A 14,639-nucleotide genomic window follows, 5' to 3' on the forward strand; every position below is an offset into this window, starting at 1 on the left:
CTGAACATGTATCTATAGGTTTCCTTGGTATATGCCTCTACCTACATAACACAATTATAACCAATTTATCCAACTACACATATGCATCAAAAGTCATACATAGCATCCTGACCTTCCTTGCAAGCACATATATGTATAGCCTACCTCTGCATCGTGATCTTTAACCCATTGGATTTTTTCAAGCAAATCGCTGAGGTCCTTCTTGAAAGGCACATAATGCTTCCAGGGTTGGAGGTCATTATAAAAGTGTTCATAGTAAATGGAATCTTGCTTAAGTATTACGCTATTCCCAGCAAGAAGATACGGCATTCTGTATGCAGCGACTGTCCCATCAATAAGTATCTGATACTTGTACTGACAGATGGAAGATAAAAACAATAGTTAGCGTGGGCAAACATCTCACATTAACTCTCAATAAGACATGTGCAGCACGTTAAATGTAGTGTACATTGCATCAGTTATGGGAATGTTCCTGCTAGCATTATAAATCTCTGGTCTCCTCTTCATTTTTTTGTAAGAAAACCCAGTAATGGATTGTAGTAATGATAAAAAGCACTGCTCTTCTCCACTTTACCGTAATCCGTTCCTCTTTTATCTTGAACGCACCAGATGAGGATTTTTGCTCAGCTTTATAGCAGCCCTATATGTGGTTGTACTCATTAGAAAAGGAGTTGTTACCTCTCCTGACATGTCTATTTTAGTAAATACCTGTCTTCCCAATGATAAAACATTTCTTGAGCGCCTTTTCTTACAACTCTGTGTTGAGCTGTTAGTCTTTTATTCCTCCTTGAAATTTATACAGTCATCAAAAAAATGAACACCTAGGAGTTGTCGTTTTGCTGCAAAACGCGGCATGGAGTTACAATCTCAGGCAGAGATACAAATAATTAGAGTTGTGGAATGATAAGATGAACAGACTTGCCTTCTGAGGTTCTAAATGTGGTTCCAGACCATAAAAAGGCTCTCAAAGGCTGCTTGTGTATAGTGGACTGTTTTTCCACTTGTGCGGAGCTTGTTGACCACTAGACCCCTCTATGACACAATCATAGAGATTTCGCTCACTTAAAAGAATGTGAGAGGGGGCGCATTCTTGGAATGTGAGAAGCTTCCTCAAGCCTGAGGAAAATCCCTGCGTAAATTTGAAAGCTCTCTATAACATAATGCATTTTTGTTGGCTATTAATAGGTATCATATCTACAAGATTACTTGGTCTCTCTTGCTGAAAGCAATCACATTTTGCTCTACTGGCTAAGGCCTCATGTCCACCAGCAGATTTTTGCTGCGGAATCCAGAGTGGGTGTTCCACGCTATGGAAAAATGATTTTTCATGCACACGAGTGGAAACTAATTGTGGTTTACGCTCACAGATGAAAAATCGCAGTATGCTCCATTTTAAAATTTTGAAGTCAATGGAAGCCGTCCGATCCACGGCCCAAGCTGCAGATTCCGCGGGAAAGTAGGAATTTAAAAAAAAACAAAACTTACTGCACATGTGCATCGGCACGCTGTACGGCACTTCTGCAGTACAGAAAAAAGAAGACACAGGTACGCAGGGTCGCCGTGCGTGCCCGTGGACATCAGGCCTAACATGATACCAAACTTTTGTCTTTAGTACATAGAAACATACTATTGCATTCTCAAGAGTCGATAGTCGAGACGATCACCTGTTCTGACCAAGCTGCAATCTCGCTAACTCTAGCAAAGCGATATAACCAATCACCAACATACATAAGGCACAGCAATGATTTTCTGCTATTGCATAGGTGTAATCTGGAGAAAGATTTAAAGGAATATTTAACTCTGAATGTATCTCCTGATATTAACCCTTATGTTCTGTGGAACTCCCATAAATCGTACAGAAGAGGGTAGGACACTGAGAAAAAGAAAGGTCTAAAGTTCTAAATGAGTTAATTCATAAAATTAAAGCTCTTGAAATCCAAAATAAATGACAATGGACAACCCAACTTGTGGAAGAGATTTTTCATTATAGACCAAACTTCAAAGCCACATACTCCAGAGATAGTTACCTTTCCTAAACCGGTAAAAAAAATATCCAGATGTCCTCCAAGATTTTCGGTCTATATCTTTATTAAATACTAACATTAATATCTATGCAAAATTATTGGCTTCTTGAATAGCACCTATTCTACATTCTCTGATCAGGGAAGGCCAAGTGGGATTTATGCAAGGCAAAAAAGGCTCAGAATAACACTAGAAGAGTCCTAAATCTGGCACATTATGTAGAATCTATGAAAACCAGACTCTTGACATTGCCCTTGTGCTGAGATTCTGGCCTGTGTCTTTTTAAAGACATGTTAAGAGGCTTTCTTTTTTCGTTATTGAGTTACCCAATTGTGACTTAACACGACTGAGGTTTGGCTCCACCTGAAACCAAACACCTAATCACATACTACTGAATGTGGTTGAGTGACAGATTTACCACATTAAACTTCTGATGTTCTGTCCATATGGCCAGAGAAACATCTTGAGAATTCTAAATATCTAGGCATTTTAAATTGGAAACTGGATTATTGAGAGCTCTGTCATTTTTACTGAAGCATCCTAATATCATACTTTGGAGCATGAAAAGTTTTTCTGAACATCCAATATATCTACATACTATTGGGGCATCAATCCAATAGTTTTATAGAATACTCAGTTTGTACCCCTCTGTGGGTCTAACTCATCTGTCCTCTGTATCCTACTGAGGGCCCTAGCTGGACACACCGCTACGCGGCTGCGAAACACATCGACAGCCTCTTGAGCATTTATCATCAAGCGTTATGAACATCTCTGGTTCCTTGGCTGTGGACCCAAGGCCACGGTCCTCAACCCCTGTTCTGAAGGCTGTGGTCGGTCACCACACGGAGGTACTAGCTAGCCTGGTGATATTTATGAGGGAGGCTTTCCAGCAAATAATCCCCCTTTTATCTGTGCCCTACCATCCATCAGGGCCTTATTATCCCCTTTGCTAAAATGAGATTTATTGGCACTTCCTCAAAGCTATATCCGACTATACTCAAATCCCTCGACACGAGTATTTACAAATGCGATTTCATCAATATTATGAATTGCATTAGGCAAAATTGTCGATTATCCCCGTTGTTCTTTATATTGTCTCTAGAACCACTGACACAAGCCCTTAGGGAAAGCATTCTAATCAAGGGAGTACAGACTGGAGAACACTCTAATTTAATATCGCTATATGCAGATGATATTATTTTGTTGTTAACAGACGCCATATCTTCCCTAGAAAATGCTTTGGAGTTTGTAAAAGAGTTTGGCCAAATCTCTTATTATAAGATAAACACACAGAAATCTCAAATCTTGCCTGTGAATATCTCTAATGAACTATTACATTACCTACAAAGCAAGCGCCCTTTTAATTGTCAACACAATCGTATAAAATATTTGGGTATAACTATTTCCGCTTTACACAAAAAACTCTATCATTATAATTTTGAACCTATTCTCAAAGTATTGCAGAAAGAATCACAAAGCTTTTCAAAATTCAAGATTTCGTGCGTGGGAAGAATAGCTTCCTTTAAAATGCTTCTGTTCCTAAAATTACTAAATCTATATAGCAGTCTCCCCATCAAACTACTACAGCATTTCTTTAAAGATATAAATAAGCTTTTATCTCAATTAGTCTGGGCACAACACACACCCTATGTGGCTAGTACAATTCTCTTTAAATATAGATTGGTGGAAGGCCCAGGCCTCCCAGACGGACAGTCAGGACTATTATCTCGCCACACATGTCTCTCAACTAGCTCCATGGTGAAATCCCATTATGGAATTTGCCTTGCAACCCCCCCCCCCCCCCCCCCCCAGTCACCTTTCCCTGTTAATTCAAACATCTTTAAAAGTATGGGAAAAAATTCATTACTATGCAAAACCCAAGTGTGCACTTCCAAGGGATTAAAGGGGTTGTCCCGCGCCGAAACGGGTTTTTTTTTTTCTCAATAGCCCCCCCGTTCGGCGCGAGACAAACCCGATGCAGGGGTTTAAAAAAAAAAACGGATAGTACTTACCCGAATCCCCGCGCTCCGGTGACTTCTTACTTACCTTGCGAAGATGGCCGCTGGGATCTTCACACTCGGTGGACCGCAGGTCTTCTGTGCGGTCCATTGCCGATTCCAGACTCCTGATTGGCTGGAATCGGCACACGTGACGGGGCGGAGCTACGAGGAGCAGCTCTCTGGCACGAGCGGCCCCATTCAGAAGGGAGAAGACCGGACTGCGCAAGCGCGTCTAATCGGGCGATTAGACGCTGAAAATTAGACGGCACCATGGAGACGGGGACGCTAGCAACGGAACAGGTAAGTGAATAACTTCTGTATGGCTCATAATTAATGCACAATGTACATTACAAAGTACATTAAAGGGGTTGTCCCGCGAAACAAAGTTGGGGTATACACTTCTGTATGGCCATATTAATGCACTTTGTAATGTACATTGTGCATTAATTATGAGCCCAAAAAAAAAAAAACGTTTCGGCGCGGGACAACCCCTTTAATATGGCCATACAGAAGTGTATACCCCAACTTTGTTTCGCGGGACAACCCCTTTAAGTCTCTTTGGATTTGCTCCAATATGCTATCCTGAACTTGAATATATCAAAATGGACCTCAATGGGAATCTCTAACCTTGCACATTTATCGCAAGAGAACTCTCTTATCCCATTTGAACAACTACAATCTCAATATTCTACATACTCATAAACTTCTATTATGCAGGGGTAACCCAACTAGATTCAAAATATTCTCCCTAGTAATTAAAGGGTTAAAGCCTATGTATGTTTTATTGCATAACTGTGATAATTTTCAAAAAACATACTCATTAAGAGAGTGGGAAAGAGAGTTGGCCCCAAAATTTAGCAATAAAAAAATAGAACCAAGCTCTATTACAGAACCACAACGCACTTTTAAGTGTAGCTTGCATGTCGAGCCCTAAATGAAGATCCCATTCTGATAGTATTGCACACCAGTACATTTAGCTCAAATACACCCTATTGGTTCAGCTGACTACTGGAGGATTTGTGGAAAATGCTACTACATATAATGTGGACTATTCTCCATCAGTACTGGGACTCTGTGTTTAGGTTATTGTCATCTTTGGTTGGTTATACATTTCGGAAATCTCCAGCTTCAGCCTTAATGAACATCGGCTCACATGTAATCCTACCACATACTGAGCTTTGGGAAGTAAAGTGCTTGCGTTATCCAATTTAGTCATACTGAGATATTGGAAAAGTGTTGATGTTCCCAACTAGCGGAAACTATCACATTGATCAATCAGACAGATGTATATGAAAAAATGCTTTTGAATAATACCTTTACACTCTTGAAATGTCATTATATCTGGAAAGCATGGTCATCCTGTAACCACTGCATAGCAGACTGATTAAAAAACTTTCCTTTGTAGGTTTTTGCGATATCTTTATTTAGTCAGGAAATATTAGGAGTAATGACTGTAATATCTTTTCTCTACCTGGTCATTCCTTCCTTATTTACTTACCTACCTATCTACTCCTGAATCTTTCTTATTGGTCCTCATGTAAAATTGTTTGCATTTCTTTTTAGAACATAATTCAGATATTGTACAATGCGATATTTCGATTACTATGATTGACACTTATTTCATACTTGTTAATCACTACTTATATGCTATATTTTGTTCTGAAAATGAAAAATTAAAATAAAGATTATTAAAACAAAGAACCCATTTTCATACATCCTAATAAGGAATTCTGAGTTAGTAGAGGGGGGTCTTCTGTTCAGGATACTACTGTTTTGGTCAGAGTGGAGAGGGGTTACAAAGAGTATCTCTGGCACTTCAGAACCCTTCGTGTCCTGCATTCCACAGACAACACATTGACATCCACGGGCACCATGTAATGCTTGCAGTATTTTCCCTGTGGTGATGCTACAAAGAAGTTGAATACTTAGTGCCAGGTTTCCCACAGATTACAGCAGGTCACTGGGGGTCCTAGCAAGCAATTTTTTGATCTGCTTATTTTAAGGGACACGTCTGACAAATTGGGATAGTCTAAAGTGGAGAACTCCTCTAAAGGAATATATTTCAGTGCCCTTTGAAAAAAAAGAGGTGCTTGCAAAGTGCATTAATATGGCCATACAGAAGTGCTTAACCCCACTTGCTTTCGCGAGACAACCCCTTTAAGGCAGTACTTGCAGTAGACATTTTTAATTCTTTCTTCCCCTGGTGGAGCTCAGTGTCCCCATGCCAGGTGATATCTGTGTATGGACAACCTGTCATGGCACACAGTAATTAGCTGGCACAACAAAGAAACCATACTATAGGAGAAAAGCCTTCCAACCCTTTAAAAATAAATAATATGGCAAACCTCCTCTAACAACTGACTGGAAACATGATTATTCTAAAACTTCAGTAAACCGGTCTTTAACCTCCAGCTGATAGACTAAATTACAGACAGGTAACTCTCTATAGACTCTTCTACACCTGAAGTCAGTATACCGTTTAACTGAGCACTACCAAGAACATTTATTCATGAGGTGCGATCAAATTGTGTGTTTTCTTTCTATTTAGCAAAATGAGCATCCAAAAAGCGCAATCTAACCAGTGTGACAACATGAATCCCAACTCCATAATGGTCACATATTCTCGAAGTGTTTGGAAAGTTTTTTGTTTCCTTTGATTTGTATACCTAATAGCAAAGTTGAAAAAGTTTGAATGCGGATAAGACGTGTGAGGGCTGAACACTCTCTGTGCACAAATTAGATCTGAAATGGGGCAATCCTTTTTATAGACCAACCTTGGTGACATTTACATAAGCAGGACTGCTAAATGCTTCCCAAGTTTTGGCATCTCAGCTTGAAATACCTGTAACTCTTGGAAGCATTATGAGTAAACAGCGTGCATCCTAAGGACAACAATGTTCAGATGGTAATTTAATCAACATAGAAATGAGTTCCGCCTAATTGCAACTGAATTGGATTTTATATAGTTAATTTACCAGCACCCTGATTGCGGCACTGATGAACTGGAGAGTTCCAGACATGGCAGCGGTAATAACATCCCATTCAGTGTTACAAAAGATACTCAATATATGCTGCTCATAAAAAGTGGAGCAGTTTAGACAGAAAATCAGCCTTAGTGACTCGAGTTGCCACAGATTCGCTGACAGATAAAATGATCTATGAGCTCAGACTAGGCAGATATTCCCCATACTGATCTTTTCTATTATGACACAGCTTAAAGCATTTCAGCTGAAGAGAACTATATTGATCTATAAACGTCAGCAGACTCTGCTTTGACAACATAAAATGGAATTATGTGTTGCTTCAAGGAAGGGTAAATGATTCTTTTATTTTCCAAGAACCAATTTAGATTTATGGCTTGGGGAACAGAAGACAAGTTTTGTTTAGTCATTATTCTGGAGTTTGTGTTTAAATGCTTATAAAGAGGTCGCTGACCCCAGAACTTTTCACATCTCAAGGCAGAGATAAAAGTATGTTTCCCAAGGAGAATGCGACACAAACTACTTTCCCATTTAGATCTATTTTTGCTTATGTCCTCTAACAACGTATGCAAGATCCCTCACAACAATTGCACTTTTCAATAGAAATCGTTCTTCTCGCCAAGATATCACTCTGGATGTTGACAACACTTACTAACAATGAAAATAGGAGTCACCTCCTGATCTCTGCTGGCCAAGAGCTCTTTTGTTCAGCATCTAATAGGTCTTAAAGAAATCCTCCAAACTCCCTTTTAAAACCAAACTGATAGCTCGCGCCTGAAAATACATCCATCACCAGAGTTACAGTAGTAGGTGTATTGTGTGGCTGTGCCTCGAATGGGAGCAGCAATTGCCAAACACCCACTGTCTGATACCAGACATTTTAAAGAATTAACTCCTTTGCTGATCCTTCTTCCAATCCCTTCCGAGACATGAAACACTTGTATGGAAAACTGATTGCTGACTTTAAATGTTTTTAATAATGGTGCTTTTTTCTTCACGGAGGTCAATATGTAAAAAATCTGTATAATGCAAGTGCAAGGCTTGGGAAAAAGAAATACAGCAAGTCTAGCAGAAAACAAACACTAACTACATGTGTGAACTGGACTTTTGCTATGTGTGAGAATGTCCACTCCTTGTAAAATAAAATTCCATCCCCTAGAAGGAGTTTTCAGAATGGAATGAAACTTTACGTGTGATTGTAATGTTGATATAAGTAAGTGATTACAGTATCAGAGCAAAAGGATAATTTATTGCAGAAAACTTAAAGGAGATGTCCCGAGGCAGCAAGTGGGTCTATACACTTCTGTATGGCCATAATAATGCACTTTGTAATGTACATTGTGCATTAATTATGAGCCATACAGAAGTTATAAAAAGTTTTATACTTACCTGCTCCGTTGCTAGCGTCCTCGTCTCCATGGTGCCGACTAATTTTCGCCCTCCGATGGCCAAATTAGCCGCGCTTGCGCAGTCCAGGTCTTCTCCTGTTCTCTATGGGGCTCCGTGTAGCTCCGTGTAGCTCCGCCCCGTCACGTGCCGATTCCAGCCAATCAGGAGGCTGGAATCGGCAGTGGACCGCACAGAAGAGCTGCGGTCCACGGATGCAGAGGATCCCGGCGGCCATCTTCAGCAGGTGAGTATGAAGACGCCGGACCGCCGGGATTGAGGTAAGCGCTGTGCGGGTGGTTTTTTTAACCCCTGCATCGGGGTTGTCTCGCGCCGAACGGGGGGGGGGTTTAAAAAAAAAAAAACCCGTTTCGGCGCGGGACATCTCCTTTAACCCTTGTAGGGACGCTCTAGTACCCTGTTGTACCGCCTCTCACTTGGATACAAGATGTTATACGGGGTGGCATGGAGGCTCTAGTACCCTATTGTACCGCCTCTAGCTTGGATACAAGATGTGATACGGGCGAGCATGGAGGCTCTAGTACCCTGCTGTACCACCTTTAGCTTGGATACAAGATGTGATACGGGAGGGCATGGAGGCTCTAGTATCCTGTTGTACTGCCTCTAACTTGGATACAAGATGTGATACGGTCGAGCATGTAAGCTCTAGTACCCTGTTGTACTGCCTCTAGCTTGGATACAAGATGTGATATGGGCGGGCATGGAGGCATACAGGTTCTGTATGCTATGCTGCGGTAGATCAGTCCACATTTGTTTTGACTAAACCTCTAGATCGGGCAAACTCGTAGGCTGTCAAATTTAGCGTCCCAGATGGTCCCATACATGTTCTATTGGTGAAGAATCTGGCATTGAGGCAGGCCACGGAAGTGTGGCAACATTGTAGAGAAATTCCTGTGTCACCATTGCTGTATGTGGTCAAGGATTATCTTGCTGGCAAATGCCTCTTGTAAGCCGCCATGAGAGGAACACATGTGGCTGTAGGATGTCCTGAACATATCGCAGAGCTGCTCTTGTCCTTTGTACCTCTACTAGGTGTGACCGACTGTCATATGCAATGGACCCCCAGACCATTACACCACAAGTGGGAGCAGTTTTCCAATCCACAGCAAAGGCAGGATTGAGGCACTCACCCCTAGGCCTCCAGACATGAACCCAGCTGTTGTCAGTGCCCAAACTAAACCAGGATTTATCACTGATGACAACTTGGTTGCACTCCATAGCAGTCCAGTTTCCTCGTTTGAGACACCACTGCAAATGGAGGTAACTGTGGGTGGGTGACAAAGGCAGTACATGTAATGGGTGCTATGAAACTAAATATCCTTCAGCCAAGCACCTGAAAATAGTCCAGATGGATACAAAGGCCTATAATGCTGAGGCCACCTATCTCTGGATGGCAGACAATAAAAAAGCTGGAGCTGCTCATGCTTGTCGGACGATCAGACGATCCTCTCTACTGGTGGTCTGTCAAGGGCGTCCTTAGCCCAGTCACCTTCTGTGCGTGCCCTCATCTACTGGTCGGACCACCTCTTAACTGTCTTGTTCGAACGGCCCAGGTGACGGGCAATTTGTCGATATGACAATCCAGTTTCTCGCATTCCGATAATACGCTTCCTCTCAAACTCACTTAAATGGGCAAAATTTCTTGGATTCCATCATAGAGGTATGTCTAGTGGTCAACGAGCTCCACAGAAGTGTAAAAAGAGGTTCACTACACACAAGTAGCCTCTGAGAGCCATTTTATAGGCCAAGAGTGGAACCACTTTTAGGGCCTCAGATGACAAGGCCGTTTATCTACTCTTGCCACAACTCTAATCATTTGCATATCTGCCCGACATGTAACTGCATGCCGAGTTTTGCAGCTAAACAACAACTCCTTCTAGGTGCTTGCCACCAAAACAATCTCATTCAGGTAAATACAACTGATTTTTAGATATATAAATCTGAAGCATGTGTATACACTCTTGCATAGTCAATTTTCAGGTGAAACTGCAGTTCTAGCATCAGATCTTTTCCATCTGAGACACAATATACTGACATCTCCATGGACTGGCATAGCATTGTTTTTTGGGGGAAAATAGTATCCCCCTTTTTAATCGTATATAAACCTTTTAATATAATAGCATAAACTAACCCAAAACACCTACATAAAGATAGTTTTGATATTATTTGGTAGATACCCACATAATAATTCCTCCTACGCAGAAGGTCGCATAGGTCTATGTAGGTCATCAATATACTTGTGTGGAAAACCCCTTTAACTGTGTCTTTAAGGTGCAACAAGATACTCTGTTAAACTGGTTACTAGGACATATTCTTAATGTCTGTAGGAGACTTTTTCTGGTGAACAGTTTCGGAGTACTACTGACCAAAGTCTGCATTGTGCAAGTGCAACATACGTACCTTCACACCACTCTGTGATACAGTTTACTTTCCAATATCACGAATTGTACATCTGATAATTCTTATATTACATCCCTTATTAAGATAACATTGTCTTTTATGACAAATGTCTTTCATTATCAGATTGTACATCTATATTTTATTACCACTGTAAAAATAATGAAATCACCTTCAGAAGATGTAGATAAATCTCTAGTTAGGAGGTGTGTAATTTCACTTTTACATTTGCCCAAACAAGATAACCAAATCACTAAAATAAAGTAACAGCAAATGTATAGTTTATGGAAAAGGGAAGACTCACCTTAAATGACAGTTATTATGTATACCATGGTGGCCCTTTTATACATTTAAGAAAAATGATAATGTTCATGTTAGAGGAATGCACAGTTTATTCAGAGCCTTGGAAAGTATTACAGCTACCTGACTTTGTACGAGCATCTTTGCATAGTCTATAGTAGCTAAGTAGCTACTTAAGAGCTATGTAGGCGGAGCGGGACACTGCTGCTATCGCTCAGCGAACAATACAGCTGTTCTGCATAAGCAAATAGCTGTATTATTCTCAGCGTTTACAGCGCATGTCCCGCTGTTAACTACCAGCGGGGCATGAGCTGAAAAAACCTTATCAGCGCTGCCGACTGTGATAACAAAAACTGCACAATGTCCGTGCATTAGACGCAATGGTTATCACTCAAAAGACGGCTTTGAGTGAATTTGGAGTGCGAATTGTTGGGTCTAAATGGGCCATAAGCCAAAATGGCCATAGTTTTGATGGGGTTGTCTTATTAGAGACAATTACCTTTAAAATGAAGGCACCATGGTGGCCTGATCGCTGGGGATCACACACCTGATAAACTGCTGATTTTGCCATTTTCCCTGCAGCGGCCACTATGATGTCCAAATACCCTAACAAACTATATGGACAGGGGTTGCCTTCTTGAGACAAGTCCTTTAAGGGGAAGCTGGAGAAGCACAGTGAGAGTGTTATCTCAGAAGTCATCTATTATTAAGTCCAAGTTACTTACCTTAAAGAAGTCAAAAAATGGTATTGGTTGCACAATTGGACCATAGAGGTCCTTGTCATGTTTGAAGAAAAAGAAGTGTGTGAAAGCAGCATCGATCGTGTCTGGATGTTTCCTGCCCAGCTTCACCAGTTCAAGTCTCTCCTTACAGCTGTCTCGTCCTCTCCAAAAGGCCGTGTTGCTCTTCTCCTCCCATTTAGGGCCAGTGTTTGCCTGAACAGACATCATGTCTAGACTCACCCTATGGAAACAATATGATGAATGGACTTACAAAACATGTACTGGAACTTTTTTTAAACTAGGATACATTTGAGAATCAATTTCACATATTTGAAATTAAAGCAAATTGAAAACAGGTTATAAAAATAATTCAGCCGCTTATCCTAGTCTGTAAGCTGGTGAATGGTGATTTGGTTGATTTACTTTGCCCACAGGCAAGCATAATATGGGCATATTTCAGAACCCGTATTACAACCATTAATCCCCGCCTGACCATAGATCTAATGGCCCAGACTAACAGCCTTAAAGGGAACTTTTTTAGCCCCCATATTCTGCTCATCTGCTGTTGGGTTATAACTGGTTCCCGTCCATAAGTGATCGCTATGCCTGTTATAACCTTTAAAGTGGCTCTAGCCGGAGGTTCAAAGTTACTGTAAAAAAGTCATTACATATGTATTGTAACCAAACTGTTTCAATCATTGGTGTTTAGTGTAAGCCTCCAAGTGTGGAGGCACTGCAAAACATAATGAGAAGATACAGATGGCAACAGAAAATCTGTGCACATTAGTCAGTCTCTACATAACAATAAATGCTGCATCACAATGTTTTATTGTCTGATACATTCTGAATAATTGACTTCTCTGAAGGAAATAAACAGAAGAGTGCTTGTTAGGATTTAATGAGCACAGAAAAATATATGCTTAACTACTGGAGACAAGACATATAGTATGAATGTACTGTAGAGGCCATAAAATGAAGAACACTACGCAGTATAAGGCTAAGGGTAACTTCCATGTAGCGGAAAATCAAAAGGGTGGAATCTGCCAAATCCACATTAAAATCTGCACCAGTGGCGTAGATTTTGACATGATTTCCTTAGCAGTTTTTACTGAGAATTTGGTGCCGATTGTCCACTGCAGACAACCAACAGCAGTTTGCGCTACATGGAAACATACCGTACGGGGGTGGTTTCAAATGTCGGACTTGTATCGTCTTTTTTACATACCACTGAAGAGCAATGAGATCCCCGTAATACTAAGCAGTAGCCAACTTTTACTGAGGATCACATCTCAGGGGTCTCAGCTTCGAGGCCAAACAACAAGAATGATAACTGGGATGTATCTATCTACTAGGGTATATGAATATCATATAGGAGGATCTCCTGCTTGTCATTCAAAGTGGAGATCCCCAGGAATGAGCAGCTCCGTCTCTAACAGACAAGATATGGTCCTGCCATTTCTCCTGATTGCCCGGGATATCAGCTACCAGACATAAGAAACGATGGAACTTATGAGCTGGACACCCCTTTTGTACGCCTCTTCTGTTTATCTCCGAGAACCACAAACTAGATGGGATTGTAGTTTTGTGAATAGCAAAATGACATATCCTGGTGCCAATATGTTCTATAGTTTTTGTTGGCATCTGATAAAGTCTATTGGTTGAAGAATAAAAAGTTCTATGCTTCAACATTTTGAAGCTATGTAGACTAAAACGGTTTATCCCACCAAACCTATGTATAACCTATCCACAGGATAGATGCTAAATGCTTGATCACGGGCAGCAGCGTTCCCCGAGTTTGCCTTAGTGAATAAAGCATCAGAACACATGCCTACCCATCACTCCATTCACTTCTATGAGACTGATGGAGACAGCCGATGGCTATTGCTCGGCTACCGATCTAGCATGCACCAAACTGTTGTTTAAAGCACTGGATCTGTATATTTAAGATCATAGACCTTAATAAATAATGACTAGTGTTAACAATGTAGCATGCTGCAATATTCAACTTTGAAAATGCTGCATCTGTATGTCCATAGACATTGAATGGAGCAGTGAACTGTTCTTATAATCTCATGGGGTCCCATCAGTCAGACCCCTATCAATTAAACATTTATCATCAATCCTGTAGTTAAATGCTGGGGAAGAGACAATTGACTTCAATAGACTTTTTAATATACCTTAAAAGACAAACTACACCAAAGGATAAATCACAGCATAGACGATCACTTTACAGTAGAATACATCAATGTCTATTCGAAATCCATATTAACAGAATACCAGGATAGAGTAAAGTCTAGATAAAAACCAGACCAAAGGCAGGCACATGTTAATGTCATTTACAGAAGTGGCTAGTATCAACAACATCAATAGCTTTAAAACACATTAAAAAATACATTTTACAAAGATGCCAATAAAAATATCATGACATTTTTGAAGAATTCAGTCATTACTGCAGTTTTGAAAATAAAACAACCCTTTGTAAACCCAGCCTTACTGTCTATGGTTAAATACACAAGCATGCATTCCTTGCATCAGGTATTGTACAATAATCTGGTGTGAGAAGAACTTAAGTCTCATAGAGACAACGATTATCACTCAAAATTCGCACAAAGGCCATCTTTTGAGCGATAATCCTTGGGTGTAAATGTGCCCATCTTGCACTTTTCTGCCGAACGATGAATTTCAGTTCGGCATGAAATCCATCGTTCAGCAGACCAGCTGATAAGAAGGACCGCACGCTGTGTTCTGCCCGGGGACCACTGATAACATTGTCTCAGCTGTCAACCCCATGGCAAACAAGGAGAATTTAT

At 40.7% G+C, this 14,639-nt stretch overlaps 1 protein-coding gene across 2 annotated transcripts in view; it reads right to left on the bottom strand.

Moving 5' to 3' along the window:
• The window catches only part of POGLUT2 (protein O-glucosyltransferase 2), a 56,171-nt gene that overhangs the window by 12,296 nt on the left and 29,236 nt on the right, over positions 1-14,639 (bottom strand). For both annotated transcript variants that reach the window (XM_066580050.1, XM_066580057.1), the window contains 2 exons: positions 11,833-12,070; positions 145-354 (listed from right to left, as the gene is read on the bottom strand). In XM_066580050.1, the coding sequence (XP_066436147.1) occupies positions 145-354; positions 11,833-12,070 (448 nt within the window). The remainder of the gene's footprint in view (positions 1-144; positions 355-11,832; positions 12,071-14,639) is intronic.

Source organism: Eleutherodactylus coqui, chromosome 1 (assembly GCF_035609145.1).
Source record: "Eleutherodactylus coqui strain aEleCoq1 chromosome 1, aEleCoq1.hap1, whole genome shotgun sequence".
In the NCBI taxonomy this organism is placed as follows: domain Eukaryota; kingdom Metazoa; phylum Chordata; class Amphibia; order Anura; family Eleutherodactylidae; genus Eleutherodactylus; species Eleutherodactylus coqui.